General features: G+C 21.7%; 3 protein-coding genes across 4 annotated transcripts; 2 read left to right on the forward strand and 1 right to left on the reverse strand.

Moving 5' to 3' along the window:
* The first annotated feature begins 68 nt into the window (after nucleotides 1-68).
* On the forward strand, nucleotides 69-7,215 carry LOC122503602 (IST1 homolog). Its single transcript, XM_043614200.1, has 5 exons — nucleotides 69-510; nucleotides 3,933-4,368; nucleotides 4,758-4,892; nucleotides 4,965-5,018; nucleotides 6,952-7,215. Exons 1-5 carry the CDS (start codon nucleotides 242-244, stop codon nucleotides 7,126-7,128), a joined length of 1,071 nt encoding a protein of 356 aa, XP_043470135.1. The 5' UTR covers nucleotides 69-241; the 3' UTR covers nucleotides 7,129-7,215.
* Nucleotides 7,216-7,841: 626 nt separating this feature from the next.
* Nucleotides 7,842-11,622, reverse strand: LOC122503609 (general odorant-binding protein 71). 2 transcript variants are annotated; one of them, XM_043614207.1, is made up of 6 exons: nucleotides 11,529-11,622; nucleotides 9,775-10,001; nucleotides 9,155-9,317; nucleotides 8,712-8,747; nucleotides 8,218-8,412; nucleotides 7,842-7,958 (listed from the first exon to the last, which is right to left on the reverse strand). In XM_043614207.1, exons 2-6 carry the CDS (start codon nucleotides 9,945-9,947, stop codon nucleotides 7,932-7,934), a joined length of 594 nt encoding a protein of 197 aa, XP_043470142.1. In that variant the 5' UTR covers nucleotides 9,948-10,001; nucleotides 11,529-11,622; the 3' UTR covers nucleotides 7,842-7,931. The 2 variants fall into 2 exon arrangements, with proteins under 2 accessions (XP_043470142.1, XP_043470141.1); XM_043614206.1 differs by lacking the exon at nucleotides 11,529-11,622 and adding an exon at nucleotides 10,404-10,474.
* A 2,700-nt stretch (nucleotides 11,623-14,322) lies between these two features.
* LOC122503607 lies at nucleotides 14,323-16,221 on the forward strand. The gene is made up of 3 exons (XM_043614204.1): nucleotides 14,323-14,746; nucleotides 15,132-15,310; nucleotides 15,515-16,221. Exons 1-3 carry the CDS (start codon nucleotides 14,354-14,356, stop codon nucleotides 15,711-15,713), a joined length of 771 nt encoding a protein of 256 aa, XP_043470139.1. The 5' UTR covers nucleotides 14,323-14,353; the 3' UTR covers nucleotides 15,714-16,221.
* Nucleotides 16,222-16,334: the final 113 nt, after the last annotated feature.

Genomic DNA, 16,334 nt, shown 5'->3' on the forward strand with positions numbered 1-16,334 from the left:
ACTCGATAGATGGATAAGATAAGAATGATAAAATGACGTCACAATGTGACTCAGTTTTTCGTATTACTAACTTCTTCTGTCAAACAGAATCATTATCTCTCTGTAGAATTTAGTAAAAATTCTGATAATTAGCTAGTATTTCAAGTTTATATAATTTTCTGAATTCATAATTTTTGTCCCTTTTTGTTTTCTAAAGTAAAGTTTTCAAAACAAAAAAAAATTCAAATCAAAAACATTAAAAATGTTCGCGAGTGGTCCGAATTATACGAAACTAAAGACAAATTTAAGGTTAGCGATTAATAGATTAAAATTACTTGAAAAGAAAAAATCAGAATTAGCACAAAAGGCGAGAAAAGAAATTGCCGATTATATTGCAGCGGGAAAAGTTGAGAGAGCAAGAATTCGAGTTGAACATATTATTCGCGAAGATTATGTCGTTGAGGCCTTTGAATTAATGGAAATGTACTGCGATTTATTACTTGCAAGATTTGGATTAATTCAACAAATGAAGTAAGTTTCGTCATTGTTTGAAAATTATATACCTGTATTTTATTTCTATTTTACATAATATGCGCATTTTCCTAATACTAATTTTCATTGTTTTTTGAGTTCTTTTTACAGGATTTGGAAAAATTTCGGATATTCGGAGAGAAAAAGTTTAAAAAGTTTTATGAAAAATTATAATTAAAAAAGTAAAAAGTGTTTTGATACTTCAATTGGGTATACTTTTCACTATACTACTGAAGATTTGTTACTAAAAATAAAAAAATGGAATTTATTTAGGTAACTGGGGTTCTAAAAAGATAAGGATATTATATTACTATAAATTCATAGTGAAAATATTTTGGGGACAAAATTAAATTTCTGACATAATAACATCATAAGACTTGTAATTTCTTGACCAAAGGCCACAACAAGATTCCAACTATTATATTACTGGAGATTATTCAACTTTCAATAAACCTCTCAACAGAGGGTACTGACTATTATGCTACTGAAGATTATTCAACTTTCAATAAACCTCTAAAAACGGGGGGTACTGACTATTATACTACTGAAGATTATTTAATAAGTTACCACCTCAAAAGGGAGTACTGACTATTATACTACTGAAGATTATTTAATAAGTTACCACCTCAGAAGGGGGTACTGACTATTATACTATTGAAGAATATTTAATAAGTTACCACCTTAAAGGGGGTACTGACTATTATACTACTGAAGATTATTAAAAAACCTCGAAACAGGGGGTACTGACTATTATACTACTGAAAATTAATCAATTAATGAACTTAAAATAAAAGTCTAAAACGGGGGTACTAACTATTATATTACTGAAAATTATTAAACTTTAAATATACCTCTAAAGGGGGGGGGGGGTACTGACTATTATATTACTGAAGATTATTCAACTTTCAATGAAATCGTTAAAAAGGGGTCAAATACAATTTACATTTCTGAAGACTTATTTTAAAAACAGTAGGATCCTAAAAAAGGGGAGGGGGATTATTGTCAATTTACATTAATGAAGATTTATTTAAATAACAATGGTATCTTAAAGAAAAGGGGTATTAACTATTATATTACTGAAGATTATTCAACTAAAAATTAAATCGTTAAAAAGGGGTTACTGACAATTTACATTACTGAAGATTTATTTAAATAACAATGGTATCCTAAAGAGGGGGGTATTACACAAAGTGCGTAATTTGCTTTTGTATTTCATGAAATGTCCAAAAATACTGGACAAAATGACGACATATTAACTATTATATAACAGAAGATTATGCAACTACCAATTAAATCGTTAAAAATGGGTTTATGACAATTTACAATACTGAAGATTTATTTGAATAACAATGGCATTCTGCAAAAAAGGGTTTTGACTGTTATATTAGTCCAGGCTTCGCATTCATCTACTAAATCCTACTATTTATTACTTTTTATTATTTCTGTTTTTTTTAAACTTTCCACTACTTTAAATTCGCTAATACTAGAAATAAAGAAACAATTCTAAAAAATTATAATCAAATTCTTTAAAATGATTCAATTATTTTCAAAAATATTCGAATAAAATTTTGCAAAAGAATTCAATTATTAAAAAAAAATTGATAAAATTCATCCAAAATTCAATTCTTTTCATAAATAATAAAATTTCCACAAGAATTCAATTAATTTAGAGCATTTTCAAAAAAAATTTCGAGAAAATCAATTATTTAACAAAATGTTTATACAATTCTTCACAATAATTCAATTACTTTCACTAATAATAATATTTTCCATGGAAATTAAATTTTTAAAAAAATTTTTTTGATAAAATTCGAAACAAAAATTCAATTATTTTCATTTTCATAAATAATAAAATTCGTTGAAGAATTTCAATTATTTTTAATACTATTTTAAATTAATTGCTCAAAAAATTTAATTATTTTCACAAATAAAGTTTTCAACAAGAATTCAATTATTTAAAATAAAATTTTCATAAACTTTTTGTAAAAAATTCAATTATTTTCAAAAAAGACAAAAATTTTCACAGAAATTCAATTTCTTTTTAAACATTTTAATAGAATTTTTCGCAATAATTCAATTATTCCATAAATAATAAAATTCTTTTCAGAAATTTAATTATTTTTAAAAATTTTAATAAAATTCTTCGCAAATACTCAATTATTTTCATAAATAATAAAATTCATGGCAGGATTTCAATTATTTTCATTAATAATAAATCTAATTGTTGGATTTCGATTATTTTTAATACAGTTTTACAGGAGTTGCTCAAAAATTCAATTATTCTTAAAAATTTAATTTCAACTCCACGAAACATCAATTATTTAAAATAATGTTTTTTTTAAATTCTTTGAAAGAATTCAATTATTTATAAAAATATTACAATTTTTCCCAAGAATTCAATTATTTCCAAATATTTTCAAAAAATTCAATTATTTTCGAGAAATCTAAAAAAAATGTCGTCAACATTTCAATTACCTTCATAAATAAATAGCAAAATTCTTCGAAAAATTCAATTATTGTGAGGAATTTTAATAAAATTCATTACAAAATTTAATTATTTTCAAAAATTTTAATAAAATTCATGGCAAGATTTCAATTATTTTCAAAAACTTTTTCTTTAACTCAATGATTTTCAATATTCTACTATTTTAATAAAATTTCCCAAAAGAATTCAATTATTAAACAAAAATTTTTATAAAATTCTACACGAACATTCAAGTAATTTCCAAAAAAATAGAAATTTCACAGAAATTCAATTATTTTATTCAAATTAAATTATTCTTTTAGATTTAAATATAATTCTTCCCAATAATTCAATTATTTACTTACATAAATAATTCTTCGAAAGAATTCAATTATGTCGATAATTAAAAAAATTATTCCTGAAAATTGAATTATTTTGAGGCATTTTAATAAAATTCTTTGCAAAATTCAATTATTTTCATAAATAACAATATTCATCACAAGAATTCAATTATTTTGAAAAGTAATAAATTTCTTCTTGGAAATTCAATTATTTTAAAAGATTCTAGTAAAATCGTTCGCAAGATTATTTAATTTAGTAACAAATTTCTAAAGTAGTTTCTGAAAGACCTCTCCGAAATTTTTCTTTTCAAAATTAAAAATATTTAAGCTACCTAACATATTAACTTCCTGCTTAATGTGACCAATTATCGTCTAAAATCGTCTATTTTTAATGTTTTGATAATGATCATCAAAATTACATTTAAGCGGATGTCAAAGTCGATGCGATGTTTCTATTTCAACTCAAATGTCATGTTATTCACCGAATAACATGACATTAGAACGCCAGAGTTGAGAATAATTCATAGGGTTGATGTACAATATCAAAATATTAAAAGAAGAAATTTGTCGAAATTCATAAACAATCGATAAAATGACTTATTTTTATTTATATATAGAAATTTAGACGATGGTTTAGCAGAGGCAATATCGACAATAATATGGGCAGCGCCACGAATACAGACGGATATTCAAGAAATGAAAGTGATTTCCGATATTTTAACGACAAAATACGGTAGACAATATGCTGATGCATGTCGTGAGGAAGTGATAAAAACAATTTCGGAAAAATTGAAACACAAATTAAATGTACAATCGCCACCAAAATTGCTTGTGGAAAAGTATTTGATTGAGATTGCGAATAATTACGATGTCGTTTATGAGCCCGATCCACAAGTAATGGCCGAGGGTGAAGATGCACTTTTAATTGACATTGGTGCAAGTGGCGGGCAAAATAATTTGGATGTTGCCAGTGGTGGTGGTGGGGGTTTGCCTCAACCCGTCGGTTTCATTGGCTTTCCACAGTTGCCACTTCTTCCCGGTGTTAATCCAACTGTAATTATTATGTTTCGTTAACAAATTTATTATTATTTTATTTTTTATTTAATTATTTATTTAATTTATTATTTTTTTAAACAATTTTAAAAAAAATTGTTTAAAATTTTTAATTTTCCAACTGTAAATATTATGTTTGTTAACAAATTTATTATTATTTTATTTTTTATTTAGTTATTTATTTTATTTATTTTTAAAAAAAAATTAAACAAAAATTTAAACAAAAATTTAAAAAAAAATAAAAAATTATTTATTTAATATGTATTTGATAAAAAATTTGTACTGGTTTACAAATTTCTAAGTATGTAAATATTTTTTTACATATGAAGTATTTAAATTTTAAGGAGATAGAAATTTTTGTATTTAAAAATAAATATTAAATTTTTTAGTCGCCTACTGATGCTCCAATTGGTTTTTATCCCCCGGGGCCATCGAATTGTAGTGAAAAGGATAAAAATTCTCCATTCAGTCCAACTTCCATGTCTTACAATATTCCATTGGACAACGATAATGCAAACAGAGACGTACGTCTTTTTTTGTTTTTTTATTTATTTATTTTTGTAACTTTTTAAAAGAGTTAATAAAATAATTTTTAGGACGAAGACTTACCTCCACCGTACGGATCGTTTCCTCCAGATTTGAACAAACAAGTGAGTTATTAAAAAAAAAAAAAAAAAAAAAAATTAATAGGAAATAAATTTGTTATTTATTTATTATGTAATAAAAATGAAATGTAATAGTAGAAATTTAATAGTTTAATTTAACTTTTTATTAAGCTTTCGACTATTAAATTTAATATTAATCGTAAATTATAATAACATAAAATTATTAATGAACTAGCAAATGAAACGCGCGCCAGCGCACAGAACGCGGTATTCCATTTCTTATTATTTTTTAAATTAAAACATTTTAGATTTTCAAGAATAAACATCAATTTTTGAATGATTACAGATTTAAAATTTAAGGAATTCATTTATTATATATTTTTGTTTATTATTATTCAAAAATTTTAATAAAATTTTTCAAAAGAATTTCATTTTTCTTATATAAATAATAAATTCTTTTCGTAAATTTCAATTATTTTCAAAATTTTCAATGAAAATAACATTTAGAAAATTACATTATTTTTACGAAATTTATTAAAATTCTTAAAAAAAAAATGTAATTATTTCGACAAAAAAAACAACATTTTTTAAAAGAATTTAATTTTCTATGAATAATTATAATATAATTTAATAGGAAAATTATAAATTACAATTAATAATAAACACGATTATTTTAAAAACTTAATAGAAATTCTTCATAAAATTCAATTAATTTCAAAATTTTCAGTAAAAATTATTTAAAAAAACTCCATTATTTTCAAAAAAATTGAAATAAATTCTTCAAATTAATTCAATTAATTTTAAAGAATTTTAATAAAAATCTTGACAAGAATTAAATTATTTTCAATACAATTTTAAAATTTACATTTTCTCGAAAAAATTCAATTATTGAAATAAAATGTTGATAAAATTCTTGAAATGAATTCAATTATTTAAAATTTTTTTTATAAATACTTTACAAGAATTTAATAATTTTCAGTAAATCGACTATTTAATTATTTCTGAAAATAATTGAAGATTCTTGAATAGATTTTTATTAAAACTTTATTTAAATAATTGAAGCCTTGCGTGTAAATTTATTATTTCAACAAAGAATTGAAATTATTGCAAAATTTAAAAAAAATAATTGAATTTTTGAGAAGAATTTTATTAAAATTGTATTTAAAAAAAATTGCATTCCTGTGAAAAATTTACTATATTTATTGATATTATTGAATTCTTTCGAAGAATTTAAAAGAAATGTTCAAAAATAATTGAATTTTCCCTGGAATTTAATTAAAATTGTATTTAAAATAATTGAATTTTCCCTGGAATTCAATTAAAATTGTATTTAAAATAATTGAATTCCAGCGAAAATTTAATTATTTTTAAAAATAATTAAATTCTTGAATTGGATTTTATTAAAAGTTTTTTAAATAATTGAACTTTTGGGAAAAATTCAATTATTTTTTTGAAATAATTGAATTTTCTCGGATTATTTTTACAAGATTTTGAAAAATAATTGAAATTTTCCGAAGATTTTATTTAAAAATGGAATTGAAAATAAGTTGCCTGATAAAAATTTTATTATTTAAATAAAAATGATTGAATTTTTGAAGAAAATTTTTATTATTTATAAACTGACTAAAGAATTTTATTAAAATTATTTTCAAATTTTTCAATTAATATTAGGCTTTAAAAAATTACATTATTTTTACGAAATTCCCTGAAAAGAATTTTATTATTTAAATAAAAATAATTGAATTTTTTACGAAGATTTTTATTATTTATAAAATGACTAATGAATTTTATTAAAATTATTGAAAATAATTGAATTCTTCATAAAATTCAATTATTTTCAAATTTATCGATATAATTAATACTTTACAAGAATTCAATGATTTTCAGTACATTAATTTAATAATTTTAAATATTATAAATATTATTAATATAGATTAGTAAATATTTGTTTTTTTTAATTTTGTCTTTTTTTCAATAGTCGGATCAGAAGCCAAAACCGCAGCCACGATCAAAAATGCCAACGGGCAATTTCAATCTTCCTGACTTGCCACCAGTTCCATCAGGCAATGACACACCAACCGGAACTGAGAACAATGAGGACATAGACTTTGACGATTTAATGAAGCGTTTTGAAGACTTGAAAAAAAAGAAGTAATTTTCCCCACTAAAATTACATTATTTACATATTATAGATTTGTTTTTCTTTTCTAAAAAAAAAAATTATAATCAAAGGAATTTTTTATTTTTTAAAAAATTTTGCTTCCAGAAATTCCTTTTTGCAATTAAAATAATATCTTCTCTACGACAAAAAAAAAATAGTGTACATTTTTATATAAAAGGAAAAACAAATTATAGAAATTCTTTTTTAAACTAATATAGATTTTAAACAAATGAAGAAAATTTATAGATAACTAATAAAATAAGAAGAATGAGTGTTTAATGAAAAAAATTAAATGGAATTTTCTTCGAGAAAGTCTATATAAAAAATATATATATATATTATTCGTTGAATGCCTCGCTTTTGTAAAAAGTATTAAATGTTATTTAAAAACAGAAAAAAAATGTAGAAAATGTGTATTTTTATCTTGCACACTTTGTTAATGTAAATAGGCGAATAAAATGAATGAAAAAAATTGTTTTAAGCATAAAAAGAAAAAAATGTTTGTGTTTTTTTCCATTTCTTTTGAAAAGAAATAAGTTTTTACTGGTGGAAAAATTTTTTCTATCAGGAAAACTTTTGATATTATATTTAATATATTTTAGTATTAAATTATTATTATATTACAATTGCTATATATATTATTATTAATATACTTCTTTTACATATTTCAAAAATATTTTAATATATATTTTTTTATATATTTTTTTTTATTATTCATTTTATTTTTACGTATTTATTTTTATTGATTTAAATAATAAGTAAAGTTTTATTTTCTCTTGTCAGGGACAATTTCATACTTAATCGTCATTCCAGTCGTCGCATCTCTGAAACAAAAAAATAATTTGATTTTTTATAATTAACAATTTAAAAGTTTCTTATTTTACATTCTTTCGCGCTCCGAAAAAAATACAAAAATTTTTGTTATGTTTCTATTTTTTTTTAAATAAAAATACACTGCTATTATTAATATAAAAATAATAAAATTATTATTTAAAAAAAATTTTAAAAAAATATAATAAATAATAATAAAAATATTAAGTACAATAATAAACATAGATTTTTTTAATAAAATAATTAACAAACCTCGCTGCCTTTGTCGGAGAGGCAAGAGAGTAAATTTTGTGAAAATTTACATTTGTCTTGATTTCGATTATTTTGCAAATATTGAAAACACTCGAAAATTGATTCTTCCACGAAATCACGTAATTCCGGATCCATTATATTTTCGGTCATTATTTCAGAGACGGAATTAATTTCTGGAAAACCTCTTTGATCTACCTTTAAGAAAAGAAAAATAAAGTGAAACAAAAATATTTAAATTTTATATTTTTTTCAACTTCTTTTTAAATTTTATCTTAATTTTAACTTTTTAATTTAATAAATAAAATTAAGTTTTAAATCAATAAATTTCAATTTAATAAATAAATAAAAAAAAATTTTTTTTTTTAATAATCCTTTTTTTTATTAACTAAATTATTGAAAAATGTTTTTTTTATATAATTAGAAAAAGTTAAAAAAAAAGATTTTTATTTTTTTCTACATAAAATTAAAAAAAATGGAAAAATTTAACTACTTACCAAATTCAATTCGTTGAAAAAACATTGAATGACGCACTGCAATGAAATAAAATTAGTTTACTCTCATAACGAAAAATTGTCAATTTTTTCTTTATTTTTATTATTTTATAATTTATATTTTTATTATTTTATTTATTTTTTTCTCATCTTTCTTTATTTCCATTTTTTAAATTTTTTCCCGCGTTTTTTAAGTAATTTTTAAATTCAAATAATTGCGCGCGGACGGAATGGAGGACGAAGGGGGGATAGCCCAATCACCATCGCGCTTCCCCCACTTCAAGAATAGAGGCCGAACTTTATTCTTAATTTAAAATTTAAAAAAAACTACAAAAAAATAATTATGAAACGTTAAAAAAAATATTTCGGACTCTTAGACTTTTTAGAAATATATTTCTTTACCCTAAAAATAAAAAATAATTACAAAGAAATAAAAAAATTCTTACAATTGATTTTCGATTTTCGCCGTCCTGATTAAAAGAACTATAGTTTTGCAAATTTTTATTGCGATTTAAAATATTTTTATCCCCATAAGAACGATGATCCATGTTATTATCTCGAAAACTGGATTTCTCCTCGTGTCTTTTTTGCCTCATTCCGAATCTCTCTCTATATGAAATTAAAAAATTTACAATTATTTATTAAATTCAAATATTAAAATTAATTTAAGTAAGTGATTTGTTTATTTATATATTAATAATAATTTTAATAAATTATTTGTTTATTTAAATGTTAATATTAATGTAAATAAATAATTTGTTTATTTAAATGTTAATATTTATTTAAATAAATAATCTGTTTATTTAAATGTTAATATTCATGTAAATAAATAATTTGTTTATTTAAATATTAATAGTAACTTAAAAAAATAATTTTTCTATTTAAATATTTTATTAATTTAGTATTTATTTTAAGGTCCCTTGGTTATTAAAATGTTTTACTAGTTTATTATTTATCAATTTATTTATAAAAATACTTTACTAATTCTTTATTTATTTATTTATTTATTAAATAAACAATTTATTTGTTATTAAAAAAATATAAATAATGAAAATAATATATTTACCGATAATTGGATCCATTTTTATTCGATTGACTATTTTTGCGTTTACTACCACCGGAGAGAAATTTTTTATCAAATAAATCTTCATTTGAATCGGATTCATTGGAATCTGAATCCGAATCGGAATAATCTCCACTTCTTCCATTATGTGAACTTCGACGTCGGCAAATTTGCATTACTTTTCGAAATTGTTCATTTGTTTGACGATTTCCCGTTCGACATTTTAAACCCTAAAAACTTTTTCATTCTTAATATATTATATTTTTTTATATTATTAATTTATTTTAAAAAAACTTTTTATGCAAAAAAAATAATAAATTTTACGCAGTTATTTTTAAATTGAGATAATTGCGCGCGGCCGGAAAAGTCGAGTGGGGATAACCAATCACTGTTGAGCTTCCCTCACTTTCACAGAATAGACCGAAAGTTATTGTTAATTTAAAATAAAATAAATATTTTAATAAATAAATAAAAAATAATAAATAAAATAAAAATAATTTAAATAAATAAATTTCTTTTAACATTAATAAATAAAAAATAATAAAAAGTTTTGAAAAACTGTAAAAAAAATTTTTTTTTCAATAGGTGCCTATAAGCTATAATTAATTTTAGGTTTGAAATTTAATATTTACCGAATTTTCATCAATGAATAAAGTAAAATTGAGAAAAACTAGTAAAAAATAGACTCTCATTGTGAAACAGAATTTACTTTTTATTGAAAAATGAAATTTTCATCCGTATTTATAAAGTCCATTTTTTCACAAATAATTGAACCCCTAATTAATTTCTATTTTTTTTTCTTTTTTTTTTGAGTGACATGATATGAAATCAAAATACCGGATATTTATTTTTTTCTTTTCAGAGAATTTCCGGTTCTTTTCATCGCAGACAAATGACAAACTTGTTGAAATGAAAATTATAAATCATTTGTTAATTTTTCCTGCAATAATTAATTATTTACTGATAGAAAAATCAGTAAATTTGTCTTTATTAATTGCTATTAATTATTTCGTAAATGAAAGAATAACTATATTTTTTATATTTTATAATTATTAAAATGTTAATTATAGTTATAACTTATTAACTTTTAATTACTATTTCTATTTTTCATATTATTTTTTTAATTTATTAATAGTTAGGTACTAAATTCTCAATAAACTAAATTCTATTAATAATAATAATAAGTAATAATAATTTTGTTCATTTATTTGTTTTCACATAATAATTTATTCTTTTTTTTCTTTCGCAAATTTTTTTCTCGAACTCAAATTCTTCTTCTTCTTCAATTTTTAAATACAGATAATTTCAAGCGGCCGGAATAAATGAGTGGGGATAACCAATCACTGTCGAGCTTCCCCCACTTTCATAACAGAGGCCGAACGCTATAAATGAACGGTTTTAATAAAAAAAATAGCAAATATTAAGTAAAAATAATAATGAATTAATTACAATTTTAGGTGATTAATAAAAATAAATAATATTTATAATAATAATATTAATAATTATCAGTAATAATAATTAATAATACTATTTATTATTATAGTATATTATTGATAATAATTAATGATTTGAGCGTTAATTTTTTACTGATAATAATTAACAGTAATTAATTAATAATAAATATAAATAATGTCTAAAAATAAATGCAATAAAGAAAAAGATAAAAATTATTTTAAAAAATAATAAGAAAAAAATAAAGCAATAAGTATGAAATAATATAAACATTGCTTGTGTTACGTATTGAGGTCAAATATTACCGTTCAATTTTTTTTTCTGCCACGCTCGACGTCTTCTTAATTTGTTACTAATTTTCACAGATCTTAAAAGTTTAAGGACAGCTGAGAGAATTTTTGAAGGTGGGGAGAGAGAGTTTGCTCATAGATGCATATCCGATAAATGGAGCCTGTAGTTTGAATATTTCCCTCCGATTGTAAACACAATGTATTTTGCTTATTTTGTGAGTAGTAAAAATAATAATAATAAAAAATAATAATTTTCACCAAATTTTGAAAAAAAGGAAAAATAAAATTCATTAAAAAATTGTGACAGTGAACGTTAATAATTAGTGAATTGTTTAATAATTAATAGTGAATTAATTAATTAATAATTAGTTCACTTATTAGTTTTTAATTTAAAAATATCAAAAATTAAAAATTTATTAATATTTTAAATTTTAATATTCTATTAATAATTGTTATTACTTATTTTAATTAGTATTAGAATAAGTAGGTAATATGTTAATATTAATTATATTTTTCATTAATATTATTAATTAGTTTTGTAAAATTATTAATTATTCTTAATAATTTTCGATATTAATTATTTTTAATTAATATTATAAATTAGTTTTGTAAAATTATTAATTATTCTTAATAATCTTCAATATTAATTATTTTTAATTTGTATTATTAATTAGTGTTAATAATTCTCAATATTAACTTATTAAGTTTTCTTAATTAATATTGTGAATTAGTATTAATTAAAATATACTTCAATTTACTGTTTTTCTAACTATTTTTTAATTAAAATTAAAAAAATTAAAATCTTAATGTTTTTTTATTTTTTAAAAACTTATTAATACAGAAAATTAAAATAAATTTTCTCTAAAATAAAAATATTGTGGTGCACAATTTTTTTAAATAAAATTTCTAAGAACTAGAAATGACAAAAAAAAATATATTTTACATAATTTTCATTTTTAAAAAAAATTAATTTGTTTTTTTAAAATAAAAATTACCAAAAAAATTTACTTTTCGTAATTGTTATTTTTAAAAAAACATAAATTTGTTTTTTTTTCAACTAAAAATTAACAAAAAATTGATTTTTCGTAATTTTTATATTAAAAACTAATAATTTTGTTTTTTTATAAAAAGTAAAAATTAGGTACCGAAAAAATTTACTTTCCGTAATTTTTATTTTTCAAAATAATAAATTATTTTTTTAACTAAAAATTAACACAAGAATTTATTTTTCGTAATTTTTATTTTAAAAAATAATAAATTTGTTTTTTTTATTAAAAGTAAAAATTACCAAAAAAAATTTACTTTTTGTAATTTTTATTTTTCAAAAAAATAAATTTTTGTTTTTTTTAAACTTAAAATTACCAAAAAAAATTTATTTTTAGTAATTTTTGTTTTTTAAAAAGAAAAATTTGTGTCTAAAAAAATTTTAAATTTCGTTAATCAGAAAGAAATTATAATTCTTGATTTAATAAATAAAATTGATACTTTCACGTGAGACTGAATTCCCAATAGGAAGAAAAATTGGAATCATTGTCATTATACATTATGTTTAGGATCCGATTTGATTCAGATGAGTGATCAAGATTTTTCTGAGCGTAAATAATGCAACTTCCTCTTGGCGAAAGAAAGAAATAGGAAAAAAAAATTCTACTTTATTGTGAAGACGCAGTCCCATTTGATTAGTAAAATAAAAGAAAATTAAAAAAAAAATCTCATTACGAAAAAAATCCGCATGAATGGAAAATAAATCATGACTTTCTATACAAATTTCATTAAAAAAAAAAAAAAAAAAAAATTATCGCACTTTTATGCGCGCGTGTCAAACACATTTAATGAGAATATTCACTGGAGCGCGAATTCAAGTGTGAAAGTTCGAAAAATCGTTTTTTTTTTCTTAATTCCTAGTTCTTTATTTAATTTCTTTTTGTCGTCAATTACGACATCGAATTATAAATCCGGAAGTTTTGGAAAATATTAAAATCAATTGAATACTTGGAGAAAATATGGAAAATATTTTTTGTTTATAAGTTTTAATTTATTACAAACTTTTTTTTTTAATTAAATATTTAAAATAGTTTGAAATTAATAATTGCATTTTTTAAAATTAATTTTTAAAATAAAATAAATAATAAAAATAAATTTTTGTAATTAATTCGTTAGTCTAATTTTGTTTTCTAATTTAAATTTCCCTCTCGAACTTCTTTACCGACTGAACACAGACGAGAAACTCGGGAGGAAAAAAAAACACTTGCCTTTTTCAATGAGTACTTCTATAAAAGAAAAAATGAACTATTATTAAATTATTCCCAATAAATAAATAAATAAAAAATAATTTTTTTCAGCTTATTTCATGGACTTTTTGGACGTTTCCAGTGAAATCTCAAATTTATCCAAAAACGATGAATTATTACGAGCGAATAAACGGCTCACCGCGTGGAACAATGTTAAAAATAGGAAAACAATTTTCGAATTCATTGAAAATTTATCCAGACAATCAATTTTCGATGATAAAACGTTCGAAAAATCGTTATTTAAAAACAAAACCGCAAAGGCAACGTCACGTTCTCTATTATCCACCGCCGAAAACTTATCATTATCCATATGCCGATAGATTTAAAAATTTCTACAAAAATCCAGGATTTCATAATTATAATTATTTTAATAATTATCGTGACAACAATAATAATAATAAAAATAATGATGAGAAACAAAAGAATATTATCGATGAAACAAAACAAAATGAAAGTGAAAATAATATAGACGATGAAACGAGAGTAAATTTTCAAAAGAAAAAACCCTCAGAGTATGAAAATTTTTTAATCGAGAACGTGAATTCTTTAATGAAAAATAAAAATTCTTGGATAAAAAATGGAAATTTAGTTTTACCTACTTTAAAGCATAATAAAAATTCGTTGATAAAAAATGGGGATTTATTTTCAAATCATAGAGATTCACCGTTAAAAAATGGGAATTCGGGAAATTTTTTTGTAAAAAATGAAAAATTCTTTTATCCACCGGTACCGAAAAAATTTATGGAACCACCGGGACGCGCAACGAGTGATTATCGAATTTATAAAAGACCTGAAAAATATTCGAAAAATACTCGCACAAATAATAACGAACTTTATAAAAATCATAATTTTTACAAAAATCACAAAATGAATGATAATGAGGTCAAAAATTCTGACCGTGCCCCCTACATTCGTGATCATGCACCAGAAAATAATAATCAGGTAAAAATGTTAATTTTCATTTTAAAAATAAAAAATAAAAAAAAATAATTAAAGGTAAAAATTTTCTTTTTTTAATAACGTTCATTCTTTAATAATGGCTTTAGTTTCACTAGATATTGATATTTTTTTAATCAAATTTTATCTTATTGAATTTCAATGAATAAAAAATACTTTGTGAGTTTCGTATCTATAATCATTGTTGTTCATGATGTCGGTAAAACAGTTTTAGCGTTTTGGCGCGAAATTCAAATTAGTGAAATTAAAAGAAAAATTATTTTCATTAATTAAGGTCATGTTATTCAGTGGTCACGTGTCCCATAAATTATAATATGGGAACACGTGACCACTGAATAACATAACCTTAAAAGAAAAATAAATACCTTAGGAGCTGTCAGAAGATGAAAATGTTGCAAACGAGACTGAGGGGGAGGAGGAGGATGGAAAATTCCCTAAAAAAATTACAAACGTTTCTGGAATTTCTCCCGATGGCGACAGAGTCGAATTTCAAATTCAAGGCCACGAGGGACCGAGAACTTATCTCTTTGGCTACGATACCGGCGAAGGGTAATTATTACATAATTATGATTTTTTTTAAATTAATTAATTTAATACTTTATTTTTTATTTATTTAATTTATTAACTTATTTTTTATTTATTTAATTTATTAATTAATTTTTTATTTATTTATTCAATTTATTTATTAATTAAATTAATTAATTAATTAAAAAGTAACGAGCGATTTATAATTATTGTTCTAAAAAATTGTAGAAGTAATCGACAATACCGACTGGAGGAAAAATTAAAGGACGGAACGGTGAAGGGACAATATGGCTACTATGACGCGAGGGGGAAATTAAGAGCAATTAAATACGTCGCAAAACCTTCGGAAGGCTATCAGGAGCAACATCATTCAAGTCCGGAAATATTTGACAATAACGAGAAAGAAAAGGAAAAAAAAGAAATTTAAATTTCCCGCTCTCTTTACCCATCTACCTTACCGACTGAACACAGAGGGGAAACTCACCAGCGAAATTTCCACTTCATACAAAAATCATCTTGACAAATTAATTTTTCGACCACAAACTTGAACCGATTGACAAAATTTTTTTTTTAAATTAAAGATAATAAAATTTTGCATAAAACGTACGTACGTTTCATGCAAAATTGTATTATCTTTAATTTAAAAAAAAATTTTTTTGACAATCGGTTAAAAATTGTGGTCTAAAAATCAAATTGTCTAAGGACGTGTTTTTTGCCCCACTGTGTAAAGAAATTATTTTTATAACATAATAATTATTAAAAGTTGTATGGGAAATAAAGAAATTATCAATAATATCCAGAGATTAAACAGTCATTTATTCAACAAGAACAATTGTTATGTACAAAATAAGATGCCAAGAAGACTATATTATTTAACATTCGAAGGAAGTACACGTTTACTCCTGAAAAAAATACATACGAGTTTTGCGAGAGAAGAAAAAAATTAAAAAATTAAAAATTGTGCGAAACAATGCGATTTGTTTTTTTGTTTATTATTATTGATCTATATGAGGTAATTTGTAAAATAAATTTTGTTATACAATAAATA

Source organism: Leptopilina heterotoma, unplaced genomic scaffold (assembly GCF_015476425.1).
Source record: "Leptopilina heterotoma isolate Lh14 unplaced genomic scaffold, ASM1547642v1 Lhet_265, whole genome shotgun sequence".
NCBI lineage: Eukaryota > Metazoa > Arthropoda > Insecta > Hymenoptera > Figitidae > Leptopilina > Leptopilina heterotoma.

What these genes read in the sequence shown, in the direction of transcription:
- LOC122503602 (XM_043614200.1), top strand. Translation starts at nt 242, where the DNA reads ATGTTCGCGAGTGGTCCGAATTATACGAAACTAAAGACAAATTTAAGG. An exon ending in GGATTAATTCAACAAATGAA is followed by an intron (nt 511 to 3,932) that starts GTAAGTTTCGTC and finishes ATTTATATATAG; the next exon opens with AAATTTAGACGATGGTTTAG. An exon ending in CTCCAGATTTGAACAAACAA is followed by an intron (nt 5,019 to 6,951) that starts GTGAGTTATTAA and finishes TTTTTTCAATAG; the next exon opens with TCGGATCAGAAGCCAAAACC.
- LOC122503609 (XM_043614206.1), bottom strand. Translation starts at nt 10,463, where the DNA reads ATGAGAGTCTATTTTTTACTAGTTTTTCTCAATTTTACTTTATTCATT. An exon ending in AAAAATGGATCCAATTATCG is followed by an intron (nt 9,318 to 9,774) that starts GTAAATATATTA and finishes AATTTCATATAG; the next exon opens with AGAGAGATTCGGAATGAGGC. An exon ending in TCTCCGACAAAGGCAGCGAG is followed by an intron (nt 7,959 to 8,217) that starts GTTTGTTAATTA and finishes TTTTTGTTTCAG; the next exon opens with AGATGCGACGACTGGAATGA.
- LOC122503607 (XM_043614204.1), top strand. Translation starts at nt 14,354, where the DNA reads ATGAAAAATAAAAATTCTTGGATAAAAAATGGAAATTTAGTTTTACCT. An exon ending in CACCAGAAAATAATAATCAG is followed by an intron (nt 14,747 to 15,131) that starts GTAAAAATGTTA and finishes TAAATACCTTAG; the next exon opens with GAGCTGTCAGAAGATGAAAA. An exon ending in GGCTACGATACCGGCGAAGG is followed by an intron (nt 15,311 to 15,514) that starts GTAATTATTACA and finishes AAAAAATTGTAG; the next exon opens with AAGTAATCGACAATACCGAC.